General features: G+C 43.1%; 1 protein-coding gene across 1 annotated transcript in view; it reads right to left on the minus strand.

Annotated features, from left to right (window-relative positions):
* The window catches only part of LOC115462641 (tyrosine-protein kinase TXK-like), a 108,149-nt gene that overhangs the window by 16,363 nt on the left and 65,143 nt on the right, over positions 1-26,643 (minus strand). Inside the window, exons 8-11 of the mRNA XM_030192638.1 lie at positions 24,684-24,811; positions 21,066-21,140; positions 18,513-18,684; positions 3,179-3,395 (exon numbers count right to left, since the gene is read on the minus strand). Of these exons, the coding sequence (XP_030048498.1) occupies positions 3,179-3,395; positions 18,513-18,684; positions 21,066-21,140; positions 24,684-24,811 (592 nt within the window). The remainder of the gene's footprint in view (positions 1-3,178; positions 3,396-18,512; positions 18,685-21,065; positions 21,141-24,683; positions 24,812-26,643) is intronic.

The raw sequence follows: 26,643 nt of genomic DNA on the forward strand, positions 1-26,643 counted from the left end.
GAGACCACTATTCTTGGATCCCTCCCTACCCACTGCAATGACATAAACCCCATCCCCACTGCCCCTCCCCCCCCTCCCCCCCCAGAGTGCAGTGCCCCACTACCACCCACTCAGGTTATCCTTAGCTCCCCAAGGAAAATTTGTTCAATATTTGGCTATGCACCCTTGGTGAAATCTTGTTCAAATAAGCCTCCCATACAGCAAGGAACCTACACTGCCTTCCAGGAGACAAATGCGCTCCCCAAGACTCCAAAACCATTAGTTCATGTATTCATATAATTTATTCTCCCAGTACCAGAAGGAGGGAGGGCAATCCAAAATCCAGTGATTGAGAATGCATTTCTTCCCCAGGGCACATGATTTACCCAAGAATCACTTCTCTCCCATCGTGACTTCCTTCCATAAACACGGAGCACTAAACACCAATCTCTCAAATGTTAGAGCAAATATACGTCCTAGCACCGATTGAAGAAATTGGACTTGTTTTACACACAGAAAAGAACTTTACAAAAATGACCTACCGCACATGCACATAAAAAGAATTAGGCACTCTCCCCTAATTCTATAACCTTAGGGCAAAAATGTAAATGCCATTTGTGCTCTAGGATTAACGTGGAGGGGCATAATCAAAAGAGGCGCCCAAGTTTTCCTGAGGACATCCTCGCAGGACGTCCTGGTGAAGGGGCAGGGAAACCCGTATTATCGAAACAAGATGGGTGTCCAGGTGGTAATGGTCAACATGCGTTCAAATGCCGATTCTGGCACGTGTACTGGACACACGTAAAAAATGAAATTACCGCCCGGGCCACGCGGTAGCTGGGCAGTAATTCCAAACTGACATGTGTTGGGCATGCGTAGGCACCTATGCAGCTTAGTAAAAGGGCCCTTCAGCTTGCTGGGATTTTATGTTGTCATTTAGGTACTCTCACACCTGCTGCTGACATGGCTTAAATGGGAACACCTAAATTTTGGCACATAAAGAGCAACTTATACTAGTTTCTATAACAGCTTAGGTGCACCAAATTGCTATGATAAAATTCACGCCCAGTACACTGTAATTGGGTGCCTACATTTTGGCACACTTTATAGAATTGCCCACTCTGTGTGTAGGCTAGATAGCTGCACGGGAACGGGATTTGCCGATTCCCATGCCCAGCTTTGAGTGCAAGGGCTTATGCCTGCTGAAACCTGGTGTACATCCTTGCATGCAACTAGTGGCAGTTGGAAGCATAAATCCAAGTATTTTATAACATGGCACCTAATTTCTGGCAACATCCCTGACCCACCCATGCCCCGCTCATGGCCACACTCCCTTTTGAGTTACACACTTAGGGCCCTGTTTACTAAGCCGAGCTGTACGTACGCTAACATTTTTAGCACACGCTAAAAGTTAGTGCATGCTAGATATGATAGAGGTCTATAAAATAACGAGTGGAGTTGAACGGGTAGATGTGAAGCGTCTGTTCACGCTTTCCAAAAATACTAGGACTAGGGGGCATGCGATGAAGCTACAATGTAGTAAATTTAAAACGAATCTGAGAAACTTTTTCTTCACTCAACATGTAATTAAACTCTGGAATTCGTTGCCAGAGAATGTGGTAAAGGCGGTTAGCTTAGCGGAGTTTTAAAAAGGTTTGGACGGCTTCATAAGTACATAAGTAATGCCATACTGGGAAAAGACCAAGGGTCCATCGAGCCCAGCATCCTGTCCACGACAGCGGCCAATCCAGGCCAAGGGCACCTGGCAAGCTTCCCAAACGTACAAACATTCTATACATGTTATTCCTGGAATTGTGGATTTTTCCCAAGTTCATTTAGTAGCGGTTTATGGACTTGTCCTTTAGGAAACCATCCAACCCCTTTTTAAACTCTGCTAAGCTAACCGCCTATGGAAAAGTCCATCCACTATTTCTGGGATAAGCAGTATAAAATGTTTTGTACATTTTTGGGATCTTGCCGGGTATCTGTGACCTGGATTGGCCACTGTTGGAAGCAGGATGCTGGGCTCGATGGACCTTTGGTCTTTCCCAGTATGGCAATACTTATGTACTTATATATTCCTATTGGTGTCTCTAGTGTTAGTGCGCAGTAAAAATGCTAGCGCATCTTAGTAAACAGGGCCCTTAGAAATTTAGGCTTGCATGTTATAAAGTAAGGCATAGGGCAGATATGCATGTAACTCCTAATTACTGCCAATGAACTCCAGTAATTGTTAGCACCTAATTGACTAATTAGTTTACGCATGCATCTGAGATTCATGCCCAAATTTGGGTGACTTATTCAGGGATTTGTGTTTTAGGAATGGGACAGACGGGTTCTCAACCTAGTCCTTGGGACACACCCAGCCAGATTTTCAGGATACCCACAATGAATATGCATGAGATATATTTGCATACAGTGGATGCAGTGCATGCAAATTTATCTCATGCATTTGGGGCTACCTTGAAAACCAGAATGGCTTGGTGTGTCCTGAGGACTGGGTTGAGAACCCCTGCTGTAGAGGAGCTGAGATGCTGCTCATGTTCCCTAGCAACAGTCCTCGAGGATGAAACGTCACATACCAAACCAGCCATGAACTTCTCTGATCTAATTCCAATTGTTCTACAGTGAGGTATATTTTACAATACTATACAGGCACAATTACTGTACATGCAGATCTCTCCATGTAAAACAGCAACAAACAAATGTGTTTCCTATCTTGCAGCGTGTTTTTTCTAACAAAAAAGGTGCTGGTACTCAAATGCCAGGCCACCCTTCAGGGATGGGGTGATTACTGAGGGACCCACCCCACTATAGCCAGGCCTCCTGCAATCAGTCACAGAATCTATGGCAAGGCAGAATTGGTGTGTAGAGCCTGAGCTCTTTCATTAAAACTTGGGGTCCTTAGGTCAATTTTAGCAGACAATGGAAAAGGTGCCGGAACTCAGTACCCCCAAATACCCCCTCAAAAAATGCCCTGCTATCTTGAACACTGATGTTCGGTTCACTGGACATCCAGAATAAATTTGCCACTCTATTCAATTAAATATTTTTCAGTTATTGGGGCTGAAGTGTTGTAGGTTTCCATTAACTAATGCTTTCCAGATCTGGCCACCCATTGCTCATTACCACAGTTCCATTTCTAAATTCAGTTATTTCTTCCAAACCTTTGATAATAAGATCAAGTGTGCATACTTACTAAATCCCGATGAATGAATCCGTTTCTTTCCAGGTACTCCATTCCCTCGCATACATCTTGGCACATGCTCAAGAGCAACCCCTTTCTGAGTCTCCCTTTTCTTTGTTGAAGGTAATTAAGCAGGCAGCCCTTCACCATGAATTCTGTCACTATATAGAGGGGTTTATTTTTGATGCACACTCCATAGAGTTGGACTAACTTGGGATGGGATAATTTCCTGTCAAAGAAAAGACATACGTTAGTTCTCTGAAACAGAAGTAAGTCTACTTATGCAGTGGCGTAGCCAGACTGCCAATCTTGGGTGGGCCTGAACCCAAAGTGGGTGGGCACAAAATTTTCTCTTGACCCCCCTCCCCCAGCAAAATTTAGTCACACTAATCAGATGCATTTGTCACACAGGGGTAAAGTGCTGCTTTTCAGTGCATCAGGTTTCAGAAAATAATTTATTTAATAGCCTAACACCCTTTTCAATGAGCTTTCAGAGGCCAAAACCTCCTGCCTCAGGTCAGTATAATGCTGTTATGGTATCCTCTCCTGATCTAAGGAAGTATTGGTCTCTGAAATGTTATTAACACAGGTACCATATTACTTGATCCTAAATTAAAAATAAAATTATTTTCTTTACCTTTATTGTGTGGCCATTTACTTTTTCTCATTGTGTTGTTTCCAGTCTCTAGATTCTGCTTTCCTTCATTTTCGCTTAACTCTTCTGCGTCATTTGTCATTTTTCTCTCCTTTTTCTTTGCTTTCTTCAATATTTTTCAGCCTTTCTCTCTGTCCAGATTTAATTCATTCTTACTATCCATTCCTTCTTTTTCCTTCATCTACCTATGGCTTTTCATCTTTTTCTCACCCTTCTTCTCCCCATGCCCCTTCCTCTTATTCTCCAGTCTTTCTCTACTCCCCTTTTCCATCCAGCAGCTCTCCTCTTTCTCTCCCCATCCTTCCAGTGTCTCCCCTCTTTCTCTCCCCATCCTTCTAATGTCTCCCTTCTTTCTTTCTGCATCCTTCCATCCAGTGTCTCCTATTTCTCCCTACCCTTCCATCCAGCGTCTTCCCTCTTTCTCTCCCCATCCTTCCACCCATCTACCCTCACTCCTGATCCTGCCATCTAATATCTCTCTCTCCCCCTCCTTCTATCCAGTGTCTCTCTATCTCTCTACCCTTTTCTGTTCAGTGCCCCTTCTCTCTCCACATCCTTCCAGTCTCTCCCCTTTCTCTCTGCATCCATTCATCCATCTCCCCCTTTCTCTCCCCATCCTTCCATCTGTTTCCCTCTTTCTCTCCCCATCCTTCCATCCATCTACCCCCCTCTCCTGATTCTTCCATCCAGTGTCTCTCTCTCTCTATTCCCTTCTTTCCATCCAGGACCGCCCTGCCAAGTCTCCCATGAAACACGTGGCCCCAGCTCCCATTTCTGGCCACTGCTGCTTCTCCTGTTGAGCAGCAGCGGCAGCTACAAAAACAAAAAGAGCTAATTAAACAACCAAACATGTTTTTAAAAAGCAAGCGCGGCACCGCAGGCAGCCATCAGCCGCTCCTCTCGCCTCTCACGTCGCTGCGCTCCTCCGGGGTCCTGCTCCAGGGGCAGTGATGTGAGAGGTGAAAGGAGTGGCTGCAGAGCCAACAGCCAATGCCTGATGACTGCCTGCGGTGCCGCGCTTGCTTTTTTAAAACATTTTTGGTTGCTTAATTAGCTCTTTTTGTTTTTGTAGCTGCCGCTGCTGCTCAACAGGAGAAGCAGCAGTGGCCGGAAATGGGAGCTGGCGCCGCGTGTTTCGCGGGAGACTTGGCAGGTCTGTGTTGGGTGGGCGGGCCTGGAGGGAAAGTGGCTGGGTCTGGGCCCGTCCAGGCCTGCCCGTGGCTATGCCCCTGCTTATGCTTGTTGATTTCTCCAAGTTTAAAAGGAAATGGAAGGCCTATTTGTTTGTACAGACATTCCTGGCTTCAGTATGATCAGACGGGTTACATTGGGGTAGTGGAACTTGGTTCAAAACATGTTGACATGTTTTACTATTATGTTGTGTTTTTATTATTATGTATGTGCTTTTGTAACCCACCTAGTTTAAGGTGAACTAAAAATATTTTAAATAAATAAATAAAATTAAGTGCCTATCTGTGATCTAGGAAGTATGTCCCATCGTAATAAGGTTAATTGAAGGTCCGCCAAAGCGGAGGAACATAGAGATCCCACAATGAAACAACAGTGAAAAGAAGAGAGTGAGTAATGGACCACGCTTGTCCAGGACCAAACAAGGAGACTTTGGATGATAGTAAAACTTTTATTGGTGAAGACTACTACTACTTAACATTTCTAAAGCGCTACTAGGGTTACGCAGCGCTGTACAATTTAACATAGAGGGACGGTCCCTGCTCAAGGAGCTTACAATCTAAGAGATAAGTGAACGGACAGTCCGATAGGGGCGGTCAAATTGGGGCAGTCTGGATTTAGTGAATGGTAAGAGTTAGATGCAGAATGCAGCATTGAAGAGGTGGGTTTTAAGCAAAGACTTGAAGATGGGCAGGGAGGGGGCTTGGCGTAAGGGCTCCTCAGGAAGGTTGTTCCAAGCATAGGGTGAGGCGAGGCAGAATGAGTTGGCGGTGTTGGAGAAGGGTACAGAGAGGAGGGATTTGTCCTGTGAACGGAGGTTACGGGCGGGAACATAGGGGGAGATGAGGGAGGAGAGGTAGTGAGGGGCAGCAGACTGAATGCATTTGTAGGTAAGAAGGAGAAGCTTGAATTGGATGCGGTATCTGATTGGAAGCCAGTGAAGTGACCTGAGGAGAGGGGTGATATGAGTAAATCGGTTTTGGCGGAATATGAGATGTGCCGCAGAGTTCTGAACAGATTGAAGACTCAACACAGCACCGACTTTCAGCAGTAAGCCTGCTTCGGTCTTTATAAAACATACGTAAAACCATCATTTGGTCAATAAACGTTGGTACAAACAGATGTTGAAATGTGGTTTTTGAGAAAGACCTTTGATAAGAAAATTAAAAATCCGGCGTGGAATGAGCTGTCTCTGCTCCAAGTGCCGTGTCGAGTCTTCACCATTAAACGTTTTACTATCATCCGAAGCCTCCTTGTTTGTTCCTGGACAGCCTGGTCCATTACCCACTCTCCAGTGGCGTACCAAGGGGGGGCGGTGGGGGCGGTCTGCCCCGGGTGCACGCCGCTGGGGGGGTGCCGCACGCCTGTCAGCTCTTCGTTTTCATGCTCCCTCTGCCCCGGCACCCCCCCCCAATGGCGTGCACCCAGGGGGGGTCCTTTCGCCGGGGGTCGCGCTGCACCCGGGGGCTTATTTCGCCAGGGGGGGTCGCTGCACCCGGGGGGGGCGGGGCGCATCAGCGATACGCCCCAGGTGTCAGCCCCTAGGAATGCCACTGCCACTCTCTTCTTTTCATCATCATAATAAGAGGTAATTCTGTAAATGGCGTGCAAATTTCCACACACAAAATTGTGCGCTATCCTGGGATGTGCATATAACTATATTGGCTAATGAGCCTGAGTGCTAACAATCAATTACTGACGTTAATTGAATTTGCACGTGCATCTTGTTAAGCACTATTCTATAACGATACACATGCAAATCTTACAGTGTGCAACTCAAAAGGGGGGGGTAGCCATAGGAGGGGTATGAGCAGGTCAGGGGCCTTCACTAAAGATGTGCACAGTATTACTGAATGCCGGGTATCCACATCTAAATTATACACCAGGTTTCAGTTGGTGTAAATCCTCGTGCCCAAAGTTTGGTGTGGAGTGCTATTTATAGAATAGCACATTGCGCAGTTTTTTGAAGCTGTTTTTGTGCCATCTACTGAATCTAGTCCAATGTGTATTGGACTTCTATATAGTTCCTTCAGGATCCCCAATATTTCTAGATGCAAAAGGAAGTAAGTTCACTGCAGAGAAATCAAGCAAAAAACATGTTTGATTGGGGTTTTTTTGTGTGCATTTTCCCACAAACCAACCAGAATGGACCTAGTGCAGTGTTGTCTACTTGGGTTATAATTAGGCCCCAGAGTCATGCAGTGATAAAGCACATCTTATTAAATATTATTCAGCTGAAAGTTTGTTTCGGTTGATGGACTGGATTAGTCTGATACTGGCTTTTAAGATTATGTGTGATTACGATATTTGATTATTTAGCTGATCTTTTTACTAATTGAATTTGTATTAATTTAGGGGGATAGTTTCTAAAGTGTGTTAAGGCAATAATACATATAACTACCCCTTAAAATGCATTTAACAGCAATAATGTGTCTCTATAATAAAGTTCACCTCTGTCCTGTTCCTGGAGGCCCGTTTGTGCTTTTGGACTTGGTTTGTTATATTACTGTAACACACATTAGTTTAAGTTACCATGTGCTACCTAATAATGAGATGCAAAGAATGCAAAATATCTTATTATTATGTAAATCGCATAACAGTTTGATATGGCAACCTGACCCTGTGAATTTACTGCTAGAGGCTGCTGTAGCTATTTGAACCCAGCACCTTCATGGGCAGGAGCAACTGGGGATTGCTCCTGCCCACTCTATACTAGACCACTAGGGATGTTTTATGGTAAGCCTGGGGAAGCCTATGGTGGGAGATGAGGAGTCTTTGGGGGGAGGGGTTTCAGGTCTTTCTCAGGAGGCAAGGCTTGGCTACTAACAATAATGTGTCTTCTGGGGCTGGAGGGGGTACAGGGGTAACTTCAGGGGGGTAATTCAAGGTACCTCCGGGAGGGGAGGGGGAGAGGGAGCAGCTGCTTTCCTGCAGTGGTCACTTAAAGATATGGTCCCAGGAAGTAGAATAATACAGCTCACTAGGGGCCCTGTTTACTAAGGTGCATTAGTGTTTTTAACATGCCTACACTTAGCGTGCACACTAACCATGGAGGCGCTTATAGGGATATTGTAGACATGTACATGGTTAACGCATGTTAAAAGCATTAACGCGCCTATAAAGCTGCTTAGTAAACAGATCCTTAGGTTTATTGTAAGTTACATTATTCCTGTACCGCAAGAGTCACTAACCTGCGGTATTGAGATACTTGCAGGTAAACTAAGATATGATAAAAGACCAACATTTATTATTATTTATTGCATTTGTACCCCACATTTTCCCACCTTTTTTCAGGCTCAATGTGGCTTACAGAGTGTTGTTATGATATAGTCGTTACATGATTTTAAATACCACACTTTAGTAGCTATCCTCTAAATCTGTATTTATTATGCTTTCATTTATACTCTTGGTATATTATGTTTGTGAAATTGTACACTTTTTTGAACTGTTCTGTTGTTTTATCATTGTTTTTTAATTGTAGGAGTTTTGGTCACACTGGATAGAAGCACTCAAATTAAATTAAATTAAAATTCAATCCAATTCAATTATTATGAAACTACATGCTACTCTGAATTAGGACACGTCATTTTCCCATCAATCTGTAAGAATATTGGAATATTTTGTGGGATATCTCCACAGAACAAAAGAAAATTTTCATAAGAAACCCTTTCTTAAACATACAAGGATGGGGAAAACATATCCCCAGGTATCAGCAGATGCAGATTTTGCTACTGTACATTTTTTTCCATACATACATACATAATTGGAAAGAAAGGCCCAACTGTTCAATAGTTTTTCCAATTTTGAATATGGCTTTCAGTATTAATGGTTAGACACTTCAAAGGTAATTTTATAAGGGACTTAAGTGGGTAGATCAGCGGTTTATGTGCGGTTTAAGTAGGCACATATAAAACTGTCTCAGTATATACATTCATAAAAATAGGTATTCAGAAAACACAGAGCCAGATTCTATAAATGGCACTGAAAACTCAACACCGATAATATTCGGCACTCAATGCTATTCTATGAAGGGTGCTTCAAGATGAGCACCTTTATAGAGTAGAGTTGAGCGTCAAATTCAGTGCTCAACTGTGGGTGTGAGGACTTATGTCAGCTGAAACCTGCTGTAAATCTTATGCGCAAATTGAGCGTGAATCCCCGCTACTGTGAAACACTGCATGCATTTTTTGTGAATGTCCTAATCCACCCATGCCCCTTCCATGGCCACACCCCCTTTTGTTATGCGCAATCCAATTTAGATGCTGAATTTTACAGAATAGCACATAGATCAGTGCACAAATCATACTTAATGCCAATTAAGTGCTTGTTAGCTCCAATAATTAAATCATTGGAGCCCATGAACTAATTATTTTGAGTGTTGATCTGGGATCCGTGACCAAATTTGGCCATCCTTTATAGAATCCGGGGGATAGTGCTTACACTGATATGATATGATATGGGCTTGATTTTATAACAGGGTGTCTATGTGATAGTCCACAGAGATGCCTATTTCAGTTTTTATTTCATAAGAGGCTACATTGGTACTTTTTAGGTTTCAACAGTTTTTATTAATGAAGCACAAAAATGGCGTTTACATAATGTAAATGTCTCTACAATCAATTAACACACACCAAGTACAGAAATTGTACGATATTACTCATCTCCATTAATCTTTTAACTTTAGCCCCCCCCCCTTTGTACTATTAACTGACATTTAATCAACAAGATCTATTAACAGCAATTTCCCAACAACCCTTTCCCCCCCATCTTTCCCTTCTACCAATTGACACCATATGTTCAAATGCTTTGACCCCCAAAATATAACCACCTTCAGGTGTCAGCTTTACATTCACAAAGCCTTGAATTAAGATCAAACCATAATGTGTGAATTTACTCCCCTCCGCAAGAGAGCCAGGGGGCCTGTGGTCTGATGGCCCTCCTACCCCTCCCCGGAAGATGTCTGTACCATACTTGGGAAGGGCTAATATAACTCCAAATAGACTTCCCCCCCTACTACCCCCCCTCCTAAACCCTCCCTCCCCCCCGCCTTGGTCTGCTCTACTGTTCTTTCCAGTTCCTAAAAGGTGGTAGGAAAAGGACTCTATTCCCATTCAGTTTCCATTAGTTGCCGAGGGAAGCTTGGACAATGCTCAAAGTTTATTAATAATATGACTCCTCGCCCTATGGGACAAGGTGTTAATATATCCTTCCCAGGTAAGGAAAAAATTGCTTTGTGTCTGAAGGTTAAGCAGAGAGTCCTGGAGCTCCATCATAAGTAAGTCATGTAAGCGATTCCTCCATTGCCAAAAAGAGGGGTTCAGTTCTTGTGTCCAGTTAACAAGTATGCACTTCATGCCCACCAAAAAAGCCTTATGGGCCATTACATTCTGGTATCTCGTACCCCCCTCCACTGGAGTGTGACAACCCAACAGAATACTCATAGGCTGCTGATTAACCGTTTTCCCTCCTATCCTAAATATTTAACTATCCTGGTCCAGAAAGCTGTTATAGCTGAGCACTTCCAGAAAGCATGGTAGAAGTTATTGTCCGACGCACCACAGCGTCTACATTGGGCTGATTCTATATATCCCATCTGACACAGTCGAGACTGAGAGGTGTATGCCCTGTATATCACTCTGACCTGGCATTCTCGAAGGTTTGCGTTTTGCGTCCATTTCAGGACTCCTCTCCAACCCTTCAACAAATCTCCCGGGGTGATCCCTCTTTGTGTGTCTGCTGTCCACTTTGCTGCCACTCGTGTGAGATCTCCCTGTGGCCTAGCCAGTAACAGCCTTTTGTGTAATATGGATATCGAAATAGGATCCTCTGATATCATCTCGAATAAATCCCCCATCTTAGTGGTCAGATCAACACCAAGTGCAGCTCGGGGGAGTGAAGCTATATAATGTCTAAGCTGTTCGTATGCAAAACATACCCCCCAATCTGCTACGTCTAGGTTTAATTCGGCCATTGTTTTAAGATTACCACTGGGCTCCAACCAATAGTGTATAAGTACATTATCCCCTTCTCCCCAGGATCTCAATATAGAATTTTCATCTCCTGGGCGAAACACCTCATTCCCTTGGAGGGGTAGTAATCTACTACATCTAGGATCGAAGGACCACAGCCTAGCCAGGTCCTGCCATATGGCTTTTAAGGGCCACACCAATACACTAGTCCACAACCTTGCAGGCAGGTCCTTCAATGCCCCATGTAAGACATACATCAGGTTTAAGGGGCTACACCTCGCTTTTTCTATCTCCAATGGGGTATAATCCTCCCTCTGCAGATACCAGTCCCCCAAGTGGCGCAATAAACATGCTACGTTATAGCGTTTAATGTCCGGCATTCCCATCCCCCCGTTTCTCCAAGGCCTCACCAGTTGTGAAAATCGTATCTGGGGTCTTTTCCCAGCCCACAAAAATTTTGAGAGCAGTTTTTGTAAAGATCTCACTTCCTGGTGTTTGAGATACAATGGGATTGTCTGCAAAAAGTATAGCCACTTAGGGAAAAGCACCATATTAAACAAGGAGATGCGGCCCACCAACGATATCGGTAGTCCTGCCCATCTTCCCAGTGTTCTCTTGGTGTCTTCTAGCAAGTATTCTACATTAGCACTATATAGCAGCTTGGGGTCCTTGGTGAGCTGAATCCCTAGGTATTTAAACGCACCCCCCACTCTTTTAAGTGGACAACATAGACTTTCCCACTGCTCCTCTCTCATGTGAAGTGTCATAACCTCAGATTTGTCTAGATTGAGACGAAAACCAGAGTAATCCCCAAATTCAGCAAAAATGTCCAGTAGGGACGGTAAGGACACCTGGGGGTCCTGTATTATAGTTAAGAGATCATCAGCAAATGCCGAGATCTTAAAGGAAGTATGCTGTATCTGTAACCCCTCTCACCTCCTCCATATTCTGGATTTCTCTTATAAGAGGGTCAAGCACCAACACAAAAGAAGGGGCGAGAGGGGACATCCCTGTCGGGTACCCCTGGCAATCCTGAATGTTTCCGAAGCCTGCCCGTTTACCGATACCTCCGCAACAGGTCCTTGGTACAGCGTTTCTATGGCATGTAGGAAAAACCCTTCCATCCCAATTGCCCTCAGGGAGGCAAACATAAAGTCCCAATTAACCCGATCAAATGCCTTTTCGGCATCAAAACTAATTATTAAGGCCGGGGCTGATGATTCATGTAGGCTTTCCAACGCTCCTAAAATCTGTCTCATATTGCGAGCTACTGATCTTTCTCGTACGAAGCCCACCTGAGACTCCTCCACTATCTCCGGCAGGATCCGCGCCAGTCTGTTTGCCAGAATCTTTGCCAGTAATTTTGTTTCAAAAGGAAGCAAAGATATAGGTCTATATGAACTGGCTAAGAGTGGGTCGCGGCCTGGTTTTAACAAGACTATGATTTGTGCCTTCCTTAAAGACTCTGGTAGACCCCCCATCTCTATGCATTTATTGAAAACCTCTGTCAGGCAAGGTACAATATCCGAGCTAAGGAGCTTATAAAACTCAGAGGAGAGTCCATCCACTCCTGGAGACTTATGCAATGGGCTGGCACGTATACCCCAGCTCACCTCGTCCTCTGTTATTAATCTATTAAGGCTACTTTGTTGTATCTCTGTGATCTGGGGGAGTGATTGTCCTGCTAAATAACACTCTGCTTGGAGCCCCTGATCCTCTGGAGGGGAATATAAAGCCTCATAAAACTGCCGGAATACTTCATTCACTCCCTCCAGAGTATGCTGAATACCCCCCTGTGTATCTCTGATTTGTGACACATATCTGGAGCCACCCGCTTGCTGTAACAGTCGTGTCATCAATTTCCCTTGCTTATTTGCATGTTTGTATAACTGATAACAATAATAAAAATTTGATTTTTTAGCTTTGGCATGTATTAACTGGTTCAAAGATGACTGAGCTTCCAATAGCCTTGATTTATTTAAGGGCGTTGGGTTAGTTCCAAATCTCTGGCGTGCCTGCCCCACTACCTTCCCCATCCTGACTATCTCTGCCTCTCTGGATCTTTTCTTATAGGAATGATATGAAATTATGGCTCCTCTCAGCACAGCCTTGGCCGCTTCCCAAAATAGTATCGGGTCTAAATGATAACTATTCTCATTAAACTCTGAGTATTCTTTCCACTGGGATTGTATATAGGAGGCAAATTGTGGGTCGTAGAACAGTTCAGTGGGAAATCGCCACCTAGGCCTCTGGGTTCTATTCCCACCACACCCAATTGTGATCCACACAAAAGCGTGGTCTGAGACCTGTGTCGGCCCTATCTCTGCCTGTTGTAACCAAGGAATCCTATTTGCCGAAACCAGGATATAGTCAATTCGGGATAGTGTGTCATGTGCCCTAGATAAGTGGGTATAGTCCCTCTCTCCCGGATGGTACAGGCGCCATGCGTCGACTAGATCTAACATAGAGCACAGCCGTGGTACTCCCTTTGTCAAGTTCACTGGCCCTACCCTAGAGGCTCCAGTACTATCCAATAATGGGTCATAGACTGAGTTAAAATCTCCCCCCATAATTATAGGCATCTGATCAAAGGAGTGCACATGTCTCACCAGGGTCTGATAAAACCTCCTGTCATATTGGTTTGGTGCATATACATTAATTAGTAAGAAAGGGTGATTATTCACATGGGCTTCTAAGAAAACATATCTTCCTAGCGGGTCCACAATTACTCGTTTTTTAGTAATATGGAGCCCTTTGCGGAATAAGATAATAACTCCCGCCTTTCTATTTGGTGACGGGCTTTCCACATAGTCTCCCACCCACCATTTACACAACTTCTTGTGTTCTATTGCTGTTAAGTGTGTCTCCTGTAGCATTGCTATATGTGCCTTTTGTCTATTTAAAGTCTGTAAAATCTTACTTCTTTTGATTGGGGAGGAAATACCCCCCACATTCCAAGATATTAAGCTTAACCATAGCCTATCCTAATTGGCTCACATATGTTATTAAACCTATAGTAAAGAGAAAGGTGTCCCAGCCTACACCTCCCTCTGCTTCTTTGTATACTCTCGACACTTCCTAATTGTCTTCTCCTACCCCATTTACATGCCATGTTCAAACAGACCTGCTCCCCACCCCTCCCCTATTCCCCCACTCCCCTCCCCTCCCCCCCATGAATTCCCTCCCACCCCCTCCAATCTTTAAACCCTTGAGTTCCAACAGGGAACTCATCACGTATAGTGTCCTTTCCCCCTCTATTTCAATTAACCATCTGCTCCATGGGGAAGACCCCATCATGTAGAATGTATGCCTGTCTCCATTTATTGAGACCGGGTGTTTACCTTGTACCCCCCTGTCCAATTATTCCCTTGAGACAAAAGTTTAGGTATGGAGATATAGACACTAATCATACTTAGCAGTCTTCTAGTCCATGTCTCAAAGTCTCTCTCAACTCACATGTCCCGTCAAAGACTTTCTTCTGTAAGACGCCATCTTTTCAACATCAGGTTGCAGGTTCCTGTGCAATACTCTTAAGGAATTCTTTAGCTGCAGCCACCTCTTCAAAGAGTTTCTCTCCTCCCTCGTACTGCACCTTCAGCTTGGCAGGATAAATCAGTGCAAACCTGATTTTTTTCTCATGTAAAGCCGCACACACGGGCGCAAACCCCTTTCGCGCCGCTGCTACACGTGCTGAATAGTCCTGGAAGCAAAGGATCTGTTGGCCTTCACAACGAAGCTCTCCTCCTGCCCTTACAGCCTGCAATATCGCCTGTTTGTGGCCATAGTGGAGAATCTTCATTATCACTGCCCGCGGTCTCGCCGCACCTTGGCGCTTCGGCCCCAGCCGATGTGCTCTCTCGATGCGCAGCGGGCCCGGTAGATTATTCAATTTTAATGTGCTCTGAAGCCAGGTTTCTAGGAAATTTCCCAGCTCTGAGTCCTTTATATGTTCCGGGAGCCCAATTAGACGTAAATTATTACGACGAGACCTGTTCTCTAAGTCATCTAGTTTGTTTTCTAGCTCTACTATTTTCTTCTGTAGGGCCTCCACAGGTTGCTCGGATGTCACTGCTCGGTCTTCCAGGTCACTGATCCGTTGTTGCATGTGGTCCAGATCGAGGTGGAACCCGTCAAGCCGTTCATGGGCGGATTCTGCGCGGTCAAACAACGCTTGCAGTTTTTTTATCAAGGGCCGCCTCTACCGCAGCTGTCACCTCCGCGGTAATTTCTGCCGTCCATACTGAGCAAACGCTCGAATTCGGCGATTGCTGTCCGGGCGCCATCTTGGATTCTGCGATCTTGCCTTTCTCTTTTCTAAGCGTTTTCGCCGCCATTCTTCTTCACAAGGCTAGCAAGCAAAAGCCACCCGGTTTCCAAGTTGTTAGGCTGGCGATACAAAAGTTCGTTTTTCCCCTTTGAGGCTGTTAATAGCGTAAGATGATGGTGGAATCGCAGGAGCTCAGTTCCAACATGACTTCACTCCTGCATCACACCACGTGACTCCCCGAGGCTACATTGGTACTTTTATAAAATAGCTCCCCAGATCCCGTCCCAAAAACACACAAATTTATGACTGGTCCAAAGAAGCTGAATATGTGTGCGCACATCCCATGCAGGTAATTTTATAAGGAGCCATGTGGAGGAGCATTTTCAAAAGGGATGTCCACATTTTGATTTGGACATCCTTCAAAATATTCAGATCCAGGGGTGGGGAAACCCGTATTTTCGAAACAAGATGGATGTCCATCTTTCGTTTCGAGAATACCGTCAGGGACTTCCAAATCCTTAAATTTGGTCGTCCTTAGACATGGACATTTCTGATTTTCAGCGATTTTCAAAACCAAAGACGTCCATGTCAGAAACGACCAAATGCAAGCCATTTGGTCATGGGAGGAGCCAGCATTTGTAGTGCACTGGTCCCCCTGACAATCCAGGCACTGCAGTGGACTTCATAAATTGCTCCCAGGTACATAGTTCCCTTACCTTGTGTGCTGAGCCTCCCAAAACCCACTACCCACAACTGTACACCACTACCATAGCCCTTACGGGTGAAGGGGGGCACCTAGATGTGGGTACAGTGGATTTGTGGTGGGCTTTGGAGGGCTCGCTGTTTCCTCCACAAACATAACAGGTAGGGGGGGGGGGATGGGGCTGGGTCTGCCTGTCTGAAGTGCACTCACCCACTAAAACTGCTCCAGGGACCTGCATATTGCTGTCACGGACCTGAGTATGACATCTGAGGCTGGCATAGAAGCTGGTAAGACATATTTTTAAAGATGTTTTTTGAGGGGTGGGAGGGGGTTAGTGACCACTGGGGGAGTAAGGGGAGGCCATCCCCGATTCTCTCCGATGGTCATCTGGTCATTTTGGGTAACTTTTTGTGCCATAGTCGTAAGAAAAACAGATCCAGGTGAAAATGTCCAAGTGTTCGTCAAGGACGTCCAAGTGTTAGGCACTCCCAAGTCCCGCCTTCGCTACACTTCCGACACACCCCCTTGAACTTTGGCCATCCCTGCGACGGAGTGCAGTTGAGGACGTCCAAAATCGGCTTTCGATTATACCGATTTGGACGTTTCTGAGAGAAGGACGTCCATCTTCTGATTTATATTGAAAGATGGGCATCCTTCTCTTTCGAAAATGCGCCCATTAGCTTCAGGCCCATGTGTACAAGCTGGTATTTTAGTCATTTAAAAGTGGCCACTTACACAAGTAAATGACCTTTAAATGCCAGCTAGCATACAGGTATGCACATATCATGGTGTAAACTTTCACTACAGGTGTGCCCAAGGGCAGAGTTTGGGTGGAGCCTGGCTGGCATCCACACATATGTGCACAGATTATAAAATTTCTTAATTTACACATGGACATGTGGAAAATACACACTAATATTTACACCAGTCCTTGAGCTGGTGTATATGCTAGTGACTACGTGTATGTGCATGCTTTCATACCTATCCCTCCTTTTACAAAGCCACACTAGCAGCAGTCGGTGCAGTAATGCCAATACAACCCATTCACTTTGAATGGGTTGTGTCGGCATTGCTGCATGGCAGTCGCTAGCACGGCTTTGTAAAAGGGGGCCTATGTTAGTAAAGTCATGTGGGTGCGTACTTGACTTTATAAAATTCATATGTGTACATGTGTATGTTATAGCAGTGGCTCCCAAACCTGGTCCTGGAGGCATCCCAGCCAGTCAGGTTTTCAGGGTACCCACAATGAATATTCATGAGAGAGATTTGCATGCATAGCCTCCATGGCATACAAATCTCTCTCATGAATATTCAGTTTAGATAGCCTGAAAACCTGACTGGCTGGGGTGCCTCCAGGACCAGGTTTGGGAACCACTGTGTTATAGCAAAGAAACCACAGCGAAGATGACAATGAAGCAACATACAGTCTCTAAATGGTGTAGTGAAAACTTTCAAAACAAGGTACGACTCGACACGGGCCTGTGTTTCGGCCACCTGGCCTGCAACAGGAGTCTGATGCCCCTAATAACGCTGAACTCAGGTCACTTACTGCAAGGCTCTTGCTGGACAGTGATCGTTGATGCGAAAGTCACACTCGCTCATGCTTATAGTCGCTTAACAAGCTACAACAGAATGTTCCGACTTCAAATGGGTAGAAAAAAATTGAATGGGCTGTGTTGGCATTGCTGTGCGGTTTTGTAAATGAGGGGACAGTGTGTGGTGAATAATTATGCTTTTTAACATTAAGAGAGATCACAAAGCATGCTAAGACCAGCTCGCTCCAATGTATATACCTGGAAAATGTCTATTTTTATACGTTTTACACTTAGGTATTCCCAGGGGCAGAGTTTGGGCAAATTGAAGGCAGGGATGCAATTTATGTATATATATGTTACAACATACTAAGACCAACTCTCCCCAAGGTTTAATTTTGTGAAATTGGATCCTCAGAGGGTGGGGCTATAACAAATTTTATGTCATCCACTCATCACTCTCCTCATAGGTCCAAGTTTCTCCAAATTTTCTTCTGATTTTACATAAATATTATTTAGTGTTCATAAATTAGCATATTTTGCCTAATATTACAAAACTTATTGGTGCACATGGTGTAATCCATCTAGAGGAATATATATATATTTTTGAATGTGTAGATTTCTAAAATGGCCTTTCCTGTTGTACATGGTGGCAAATACGGATTTCTTCAGGAGCAGCGTACCTATTTTATAAAAGGTTCAGCACTCACCAAGCCTTTTAATAAAATACTAGCATTTACCTCCTAGACCAGTGTTTCCCCAAGTTCGGTCCTGGAGTACCCCTTGCCAGTCAGGTTTTCAGGATGTCCACAATGAATATGCATGAACTCGCTTTGTATACACAGACTCCATTATATGCAAATTTCTTTCATGCATATTTATTTTGGATATCCTGAAAACCTGACTGGCAAGGGGTCCTCCAGGACCGGCTTGGGAAACACTGTCCTAGATGACTTATGCATGGTTATCCTCAAAGTTGCTGTTTTATCCTTGTTTGTGAATTTCTTTACATTGATAACGAGATCTACTCACATCATCACTTTTGCTTCTTCAATGAAATCATCCTCAGACATTGCACTCTCATTAATTGCTTTGACTGCTACTTTGACAAGTGTCCTCCAGGTGCCCAAATGGACTACTCCAAACTGGCCACTTCCAAGCTCCTTCAAAAAAGTCAATTCAGATGGTTGTATCTCCCACTTCTCTGTAAAAATAAAATGCACCCAATGTGGGTCCCAAAGCATGAGATACAATTACTGCTAAACAATTTTCCATAACACTATGAAAAAGTATTCCTAAATACTTCTGACTTTCATGAATTAAGCAAGCATTTCAATAAAGATGAGAATTTGCTGGAAAGCTTAGAAATGTCCATAGAGTGTAATTTTATAACAGGGCACCTGGGCTCTGTTCCTTTAAAAATTACATGACCAATTTAAAATGAGAGTGAGTGAGCAAAAAAAGTCACTGAATATCTAGAAAATTTGCTCCAAATACTAATGTTGAACTTGAAGCACTGACACCACAAACTAAAGCAGTACAAAAAGTAGAAAAATAGTGGATAAAAAAGCTAGCTGTTCCAAAACATAATACAATCTAGCTATATTCTCCTCACTGGTTAAAAAAATACGTTATAAAACTTATCAATATGGGAAATGCCATTGTACTTAGGACCCAAATATGGGCATATATTTAGAGGAAATGACAAGATACATTGTCATACAATTAACTCCCTACCCTACTACAGCTATGGAAATAAAGGACTAGATTCTATATATCGTGACAAGATTTCCGCTTTAATTTAGGCGTACTTTATAGAATATGCCCAGCACTGGTCCATGCAACTAGATTTAGTCGTGGTGAATTACACCAATAAAATCCTGGTGCAAATCCCGACACCTAAATTAGGAGCAGATCGGGCTTTTCTATAACAGTGTGCATAGATTTTTTAAATGCCCATGACACACCCATTCCATGCCCATATCCACATCCAATTTTCAACTATGCGACTTAGAATTCACGTGCACCACGTTACAAAATATATTTAGGAGCCCTTTTACAAAGGCACGCTGAAAAATGGCCTGCGGTAGTGTAGATGTGTGTTTTGGCTGTGGACAGAATCATTTTTCAGCACACCTGTAAAAAATGCCTTTTTAAAATTTTTGCCAAAAATGGATGTGCAGCAAAATGAAAATTACAGTGCATCCATTTTGGGTCTGAAACCCTACCGCCAGCCATTGACCTAGCTGTAAGTTCTCACACGGTAACCAGGCAGTAGTGGTCTATGCACGTAAAATAGCAATTACCACCCGTGCGCCAGAAAATAAAAATATTTTCTGATGCTCGTAGCAGACACAGGTCAAAAATGAAATTACTGCAAGAGCCACGCAGTAGCTGGGCGATAACTCAAAATTGACATGCATTGGGTGCGCGTAGGCGCCTACATAGCTTAGTAAAAGGGCCCCTTAGCAAGTAGTGTATGTAAATTCTAATTAATTCCAATTAGTGCTAATAATTTCTTTTTAACATCCAATTACCTGCGCTGATTCACTTGTCAACTAATTAAGTTATGCATATTGTTATTGTTATGGAATACGCTACTATTTTCACACAGAAATCTCAGCACTATATATAGAATCCCGGGAAAAATTCTTAAGTAATACTATTTTGTAACATAGGTTTATCCCAAAGAAAAGTATCATGAGATGGTTCAATTATTTGTTAAATTTGTTTTTTCTCTTAATCTTTGAATTCCTTTTCTTTCTTTTCCTTTGTAATATTATGGGGCTCATTTCCAAAGCACATGAATGTCTCAAAATGAAAAAAATAAAATAAAATCTGCCAAAAATATCCAAATTGCAATTTTAGAATGGCAGAATTTCTACGTCCTACATTGCAGTGCATTCAAATAGCAAGGGGGCGTGTTGTGCGCAGAACTAAAGAGGGCCCAAAATTAGGACTTCCAACAGCGATAATTGAACGGGAAGAAACGTCCAAGTCTTTAAAAGGAGAAAGTTTTTATTTAGACCTGTTTCAGTCACTTCCAGGGTACAAAAGGGTACTCTAATTGAGCAGCTGAGCACTGGAGGGATTAAAGGCATGACCCCTCAGAAAAAGAAATACGCCTAGCCCTAAATGACTAATGTGGAGATAATGCCACACCACTTTCTGCCTGCTACATGGGAGCAGGCACCGTGCATTCATGTGCAATCTGCAACAAAAAATAATGAGAATGCCCTCAAAAGGTGCTTCATTAAATTTGCAGTTACTGTGGGATAAATGTTAAGCTGTTGTAACTGCAAATTTTTATCAAAGTTTTGTGAAAGGGCCCCTTTAATGCTTCCATACCCTTGGACAACTTTGTAAACACCTTTTCCTTTTATTTGCTGAATACGCATTAACCAACGTATTTCCTTAGGGTGCATTTTTAAATATACATTGCAATTATATTTATACACCAAAGTTGATTATTAACTTTCGCTGGAATTTTTTCTAAATCTCCAAATGTGGATAAATCCAGCCCCAAATGCCAAAGCTAGTGTGGTATTAGCTTTTATATTCGTGACAGGAAGTATCAAACTTTACCGTAACTGAAGCCTGGTGTTGCTGGTAAACAGTTTCCCAAGGGGCTAACTGGATATCGGAGGCGGGTAATGAGCCCTACGAAAGCAAGGTAGTAAATGAGTTAATAGGAAAAAAGCATTTACAACTGAGCCCACATAATTTTAACTCAATTACTTCTGAATTGCATTTTAATGTGACGTGCAAAACTTTGCATAAACAGAAACTCATAGAAGAGAATCAGATATATAAGTTAAGGAAAGGCCATGTACAGATTTGGCCTGTCCCTGGAGAGCATGGGTGCCAAGGAAACAGCAACACAAACCAACATGTAGTAGTAACAATATGAGAATGTCCAGTAAACTAGAAAAAAGGGTAAAAATACATATGTGAGTGATAAACTAAATAAAACATCTCATGACCAAAACTAACACTTAATAAACCCAAAATTATCCTCATTGAATGAAAAATGAGCAAATAATTAATACTAGCAAATGGAAGTGGCTCTCCGTTGTATGCTGCATATAATGAATATTGACAGTGTCTAAGCTTAATAAGACTCATATAGGTGAAAAACATATAATGACAAAAAATGTGTATGATAATTATCACCATTCTATGGTAATATCTATAATGTATTAATACACCCAAGAGCCATCATGATTGCATAAATCATGCAAGAAAAACACAGGAATGGGTACCAGAAGGGAGGGAGGGGCATTTTCGATATGACATCTAAGCTGGACTTTGGACATTTTGCGCTAAACATCCCAAATCCAAATGGAAAACATGACCATTTTCAAAACTGCAAAAAGTCTATCTTTTTTTCGAAAATACCAGGTCCTGCTATCCCCCTCCCCGCATGCATGCTCAGTTTTAGTGAAATTGAGCAAGCTTGAGCTTTGTGCATTATCAATTTTATTAAAAGCGAGCATGCGCGTCGGGGCAGGCAAGTGGGGTAAGCAGCATGGCGTTGAATATCTCTGCAATAAGGATTCTGCTGGCGGGGCTTGGGGACCCCCGCCAGCCCATGTATGTAGGGTTGTTGCAGGGGTCGAAAGTGGCGGGAAGGTGGTGCAAAATGTGCTCTCCCCCCCAAATTGAGGTCTGGCTATGCCTCTGCTATGACCAACACACCTATAGGCGTAATGAGAGAAATCATCTCTGACTTATTAGTCTGGACACATGAGGGTACTAAAGAGCGAGAAAGGCATTGCTGATCTCTGTTTCCCTGCTGCTTGAATCTGTCAAAAGGAATTTTGAACATGTAGCACAAATTTAAGCATATGTCATGCAAAGACTTTCACATATATCTCAGCAGCCAGCCAAAGTTGTTGAGGGATATCCACTCTTCTGATACGTACACTTGTGTTCAAACTCATTCAAACTCAAATCCAAAAGTCAGTCACTGATGTGGGTTCATTAACTACAAGCCATTTACACATTTGCTATGATTAAATATTTCTTTAGCAAAGGTAGCACCATTTTTTTTTTATTCGTCCTCTTTTTTTGCCTCTGCAAATATGGTAATTCTACTTCCACTGCTATCGCTATCATTACTACAGGCTGCTATATGTCAGAAAAAAGTACAACAACCATTTTAACCTGGACCCTGCAAGAAAAGAGAGAGATTGATGAGGTGACTGGGGGGGGGGGGGGGGTTGGAGAAAAACATATCCTGCACCCTCCTCCCCAAATAGTTGCAGCATCTGAAGGGGAAGAAGACTCCCCCCAGCACTGCAACACTGAAAGAGGAAAGAATCCCCTCCACCACCACCATCTATTTGATGTATGTGAACAATTCTATAGCTGGGCATCATAATTTAGGCACCTAGATACAACATGCTGAGAGCTAATTCTATAAAGGCATTTGTGAGCCAAGATTCTGTTTATTTATTTATTTGTTACATTTGTATCCCACATTTTCCCACTTATTTGCAGGCTCAATGCGGCTTACATAATAACAACATAAAAAATTACAAAGTTGTAAGAAAAATATACAGTTTGTAGTAAACACAAGATTAATGGGGTTAACGGATGAGAAAAATTAAACATGGATATATGAACAAATACAAGGTGGTGTTGTGGTAAAATAAGGATCGTGTGGAGCAGACACATTAGGGAATCGTAGAGCGAAGAGTTATGTTATGTCCAATTACGTGTTTTGGTTTTGTTTTGTTGCAAAGTTCAGGCATTTAAGTTGGATCAGTAGGGTATGCCCTTTTGAACAGGATAGTTTTTAGTGATTTTCGGAAGTTTAGGTGGTCATAGGTTGTTTTCACGGTTTTTGGTAGTGCGTTCCACAGTTGTGTGTTTATGTAGGAAAAAACTGGATAGAATACTGTTATAGAATACAAGCATAAATTGGAAGCAACACATATTTAGGTGTGCCCACACCATAGTAATAGCAGGCATAAACGTGTGCACCTAAAAGTGGCACTTTCGTTCATAACTTATAGTGTCCTGTAAGTTATACATGTAAATGTTGGTCCCGTCAATGCCTTGCCTATGCTCCTCTCCTGTGAATGCCCCATTTGCATTTATGCTCTAAGCCAGGGGTTCTCAACACCTAGCCAGTCAGGTTTTCAGGATACCTGCAATGAATATGCATGCCCTATCTCCACTTATGCAACTGTATCTCATGAATATTCATTGTGGGACCTGACTGGTTAGGTGTGTTCTGGGGACTGGAGTGAGAAACCCTGCTCTAAGCAAGTTGTGTGCATCATTTATAACAGTGGTTCCCAACCTGGTCCTGGAGACACCCCAGCCCTCAGGATATCCACAGTGAATATTCTTGAGAGAGATTTGCATACCAAAGAGGCAGTGCATGCATATGTCTCTCATGAATATTCATTGTGGATATCCTGAAAACCTGACTGGCTGGGGTGCCTCCAGGACCAGGTTTGGGAACCACTGATTTATAGATCAGCGCTGAGTGCTCACCTAACACTTACGTCAGTGGTTTCCAAACCTGGTCCTGGAGGCACCCCAGTTAGTCAGGTTTTCAGGATATCCACAATGAATATTCATGAGAGAGATTTGCATGTAGTGGAGGCAGTGCATGCAAATCTCTCTCATGAATATTCATTGTAGGTATCCTGAAAACCTAATTGGCTGGGGTGCCTCCAGGACCAGGTTTCGCAACCACTGACTTATGTATACAAGTGAACACTTGTATACATAAGTACTAGGTATTCTAAAAATTCAAGTGCACAAACGGCACTTAAATTTGAGTACCAAGTTATAGAATGAAGGGGGACCTTCCACCTCCATGTACATTTATTCCCAATCTCGTCAACATTACAATAAGTGTGGCATCCCTGAGGTAGAGGAGTGTTTCCCAAGTCCGGTCCTGGAGTACCCCTTGCCAGTCAGGATTTCAGGATATCCACAATGAATATGCAGGAAAGAAATTTGCATATAATGGAAGCAGTGCATGCAAATCAAGATCATGCATATTCATTGTGGATATCCTGAAAACCTGACTGGCAAGGGGTCCTCCAGGACAGGACTTAGGAAACACTGATATAGAGTATAAATATGCCCATTCAGTGCAAACTTGGGTTACACATTTATATCACAGTGTATCACCATGCCACTACTCAGCGTTATAGCTTTAGATATCCATTTGCACATTACCTGCTGCATTTTGCTGATGGTACTGGATTAGTTCAGGAATCGACTTAAACAGGTGCTTTTCTGCCAAGTAATACAGTCCAAGGTTGTCTCTCTTGATATGATAGTGTCTAACATTTCCACCATTATTTCTACAATAATTTAAAGAAGTTCATTTTATTTATTCAGAATACAAATTGTCTAATTAAATGCCAGTAGGTAAGTAAAAGAATCAGGTCCTCCTTTACTAAAATTTAACACAGGAAGTCAAGTAGCATCTTGACAGGCAGCTCACACTGATTCCCATGTTGATTGATTAACATGGAATGAGGCAGGGAATGGTCATGGACTCTACCCCTACAGGTAATGTGTGCTAAGCTACCATGTATTAACTGTTAACATGGCAGATAACACAGAGCTGTTAAAGCCACATTGATAGATGGCATCAAGGGTATCTGAATTAACTTCAATGCAGCTAATATGCAGTAAGAAGAAGGTCTATGACTGGGCACCTCCATTTCGGCACTCAGATTGTATAGTTGATGCCCATTCTATAATGGAACCAAGGCACCTAGGTTCCATTATAGAATACAAGCATAAGGGTAAAGCTAACATTTAGGCATCCACAGTTACACCAGTCATTGAGCTGGTGTGCAGGGGCCTAAAAGTGGCAGGAACATGCATAACTTAACAGTATTCAGTAAACTACCTATGTAAGTGGAAGCCCTCTCTAAGTTCCATCCATGCTCCTCCCCAGCCTTGGATTAACGATTAAGCAAAATAAGCACATGCTTAGGGCACCAAGGGAAGGGGGCACCACAGAGTTTTTCCCCCTAGCTCTCATGTCCAGAACTCTTTCAGGGCCGTCCTCTGCCATACCCATTTTCCAACATGAATTTCAGTGTTTTTCTAATCATTATAAATATATGATATTTCTCAGCATTTATTGAGTCTTAATGTTTCATCAATCAATAGAAGGGCTGAGGGGCATCATTGTTGGACAGTGCTTAGGGCATCAGTTGGTCTTAATCTGACCCTGCATCTTCCCTATGTACACCTCTCTTACAAATACACACTATGCAAAGTAAGTGGGCATTTATAGAATAGAGCTTAGGTGCCTGCTAGCTCTTATTCAGGTACTTGCACAGATAAGCACATGAGTGCTACTATTCTTAACATTTATGTGTGTAATGTGCATGTGGCAGCTAGTTATGCATTGCCCTTTTACATAAGAACATAAGAGTAGCCATACTGGGTCAGAGCAATGGTCCATCTAGCCCAGTATCCTGCTTTCCAAACAGTGGTCAAGCCAGGTCACAAGTACCTAACAGAAACCCAAATCATGGCAACACTACATACTACAAATCCCAGGGCAAGCAGTTGCTTCCCATGTTTGTCTCAATAGCAAACTTTTCCTCCAGGAATTTGTCTAAACCTTTTTTAAACCCAAATACGCTAACCGTTGTTACCACATCCTCTAGCAAAGAGTTCCAGAGCTTAACTATTCATTGAGTGAAAAAAATATTTCCTCCTATTTGTTTTAAAAGTACAGTGCAATCCGCTTAAGTGCAAGGGTCTGGGACCAAAGAAATACATGCAGTTAACCAGAGCGTGCACTTAACCGTTGTGACACAAAGAAGCTTGACATCTGATAAACATATGTACAGTACTGTTTATTATACATACAGTATATAGTCTCCGTTAACTGACGTTAGGCTTACTTGAAGTAATCAGTCATAGTCCTCTGCACACTCTTGTGTTTGTGAGTGCCATAGACTACGTCTGCCAGATGGTAAAAACTGTCATAGCACTGACATCCAATGGCCTCCAGATAGGCCTGCACGGTGTTAAGACTCTCCAGCGCTCTTGCAAAAGTGACAGGAGGTTGTTGAATTTCGTCAGCATGTGCCTCACTGCTCATTTCATCATCAGCCGTTGCCTGCATGAAGGCACATATCTGGACATCAGTGCTGTCGTCAGCTGT

Source organism: Microcaecilia unicolor, chromosome 2 (assembly GCF_901765095.1).
Source record: "Microcaecilia unicolor chromosome 2, aMicUni1.1, whole genome shotgun sequence".
NCBI classification, from domain to species: domain Eukaryota; kingdom Metazoa; phylum Chordata; class Amphibia; order Gymnophiona; family Siphonopidae; genus Microcaecilia; species Microcaecilia unicolor.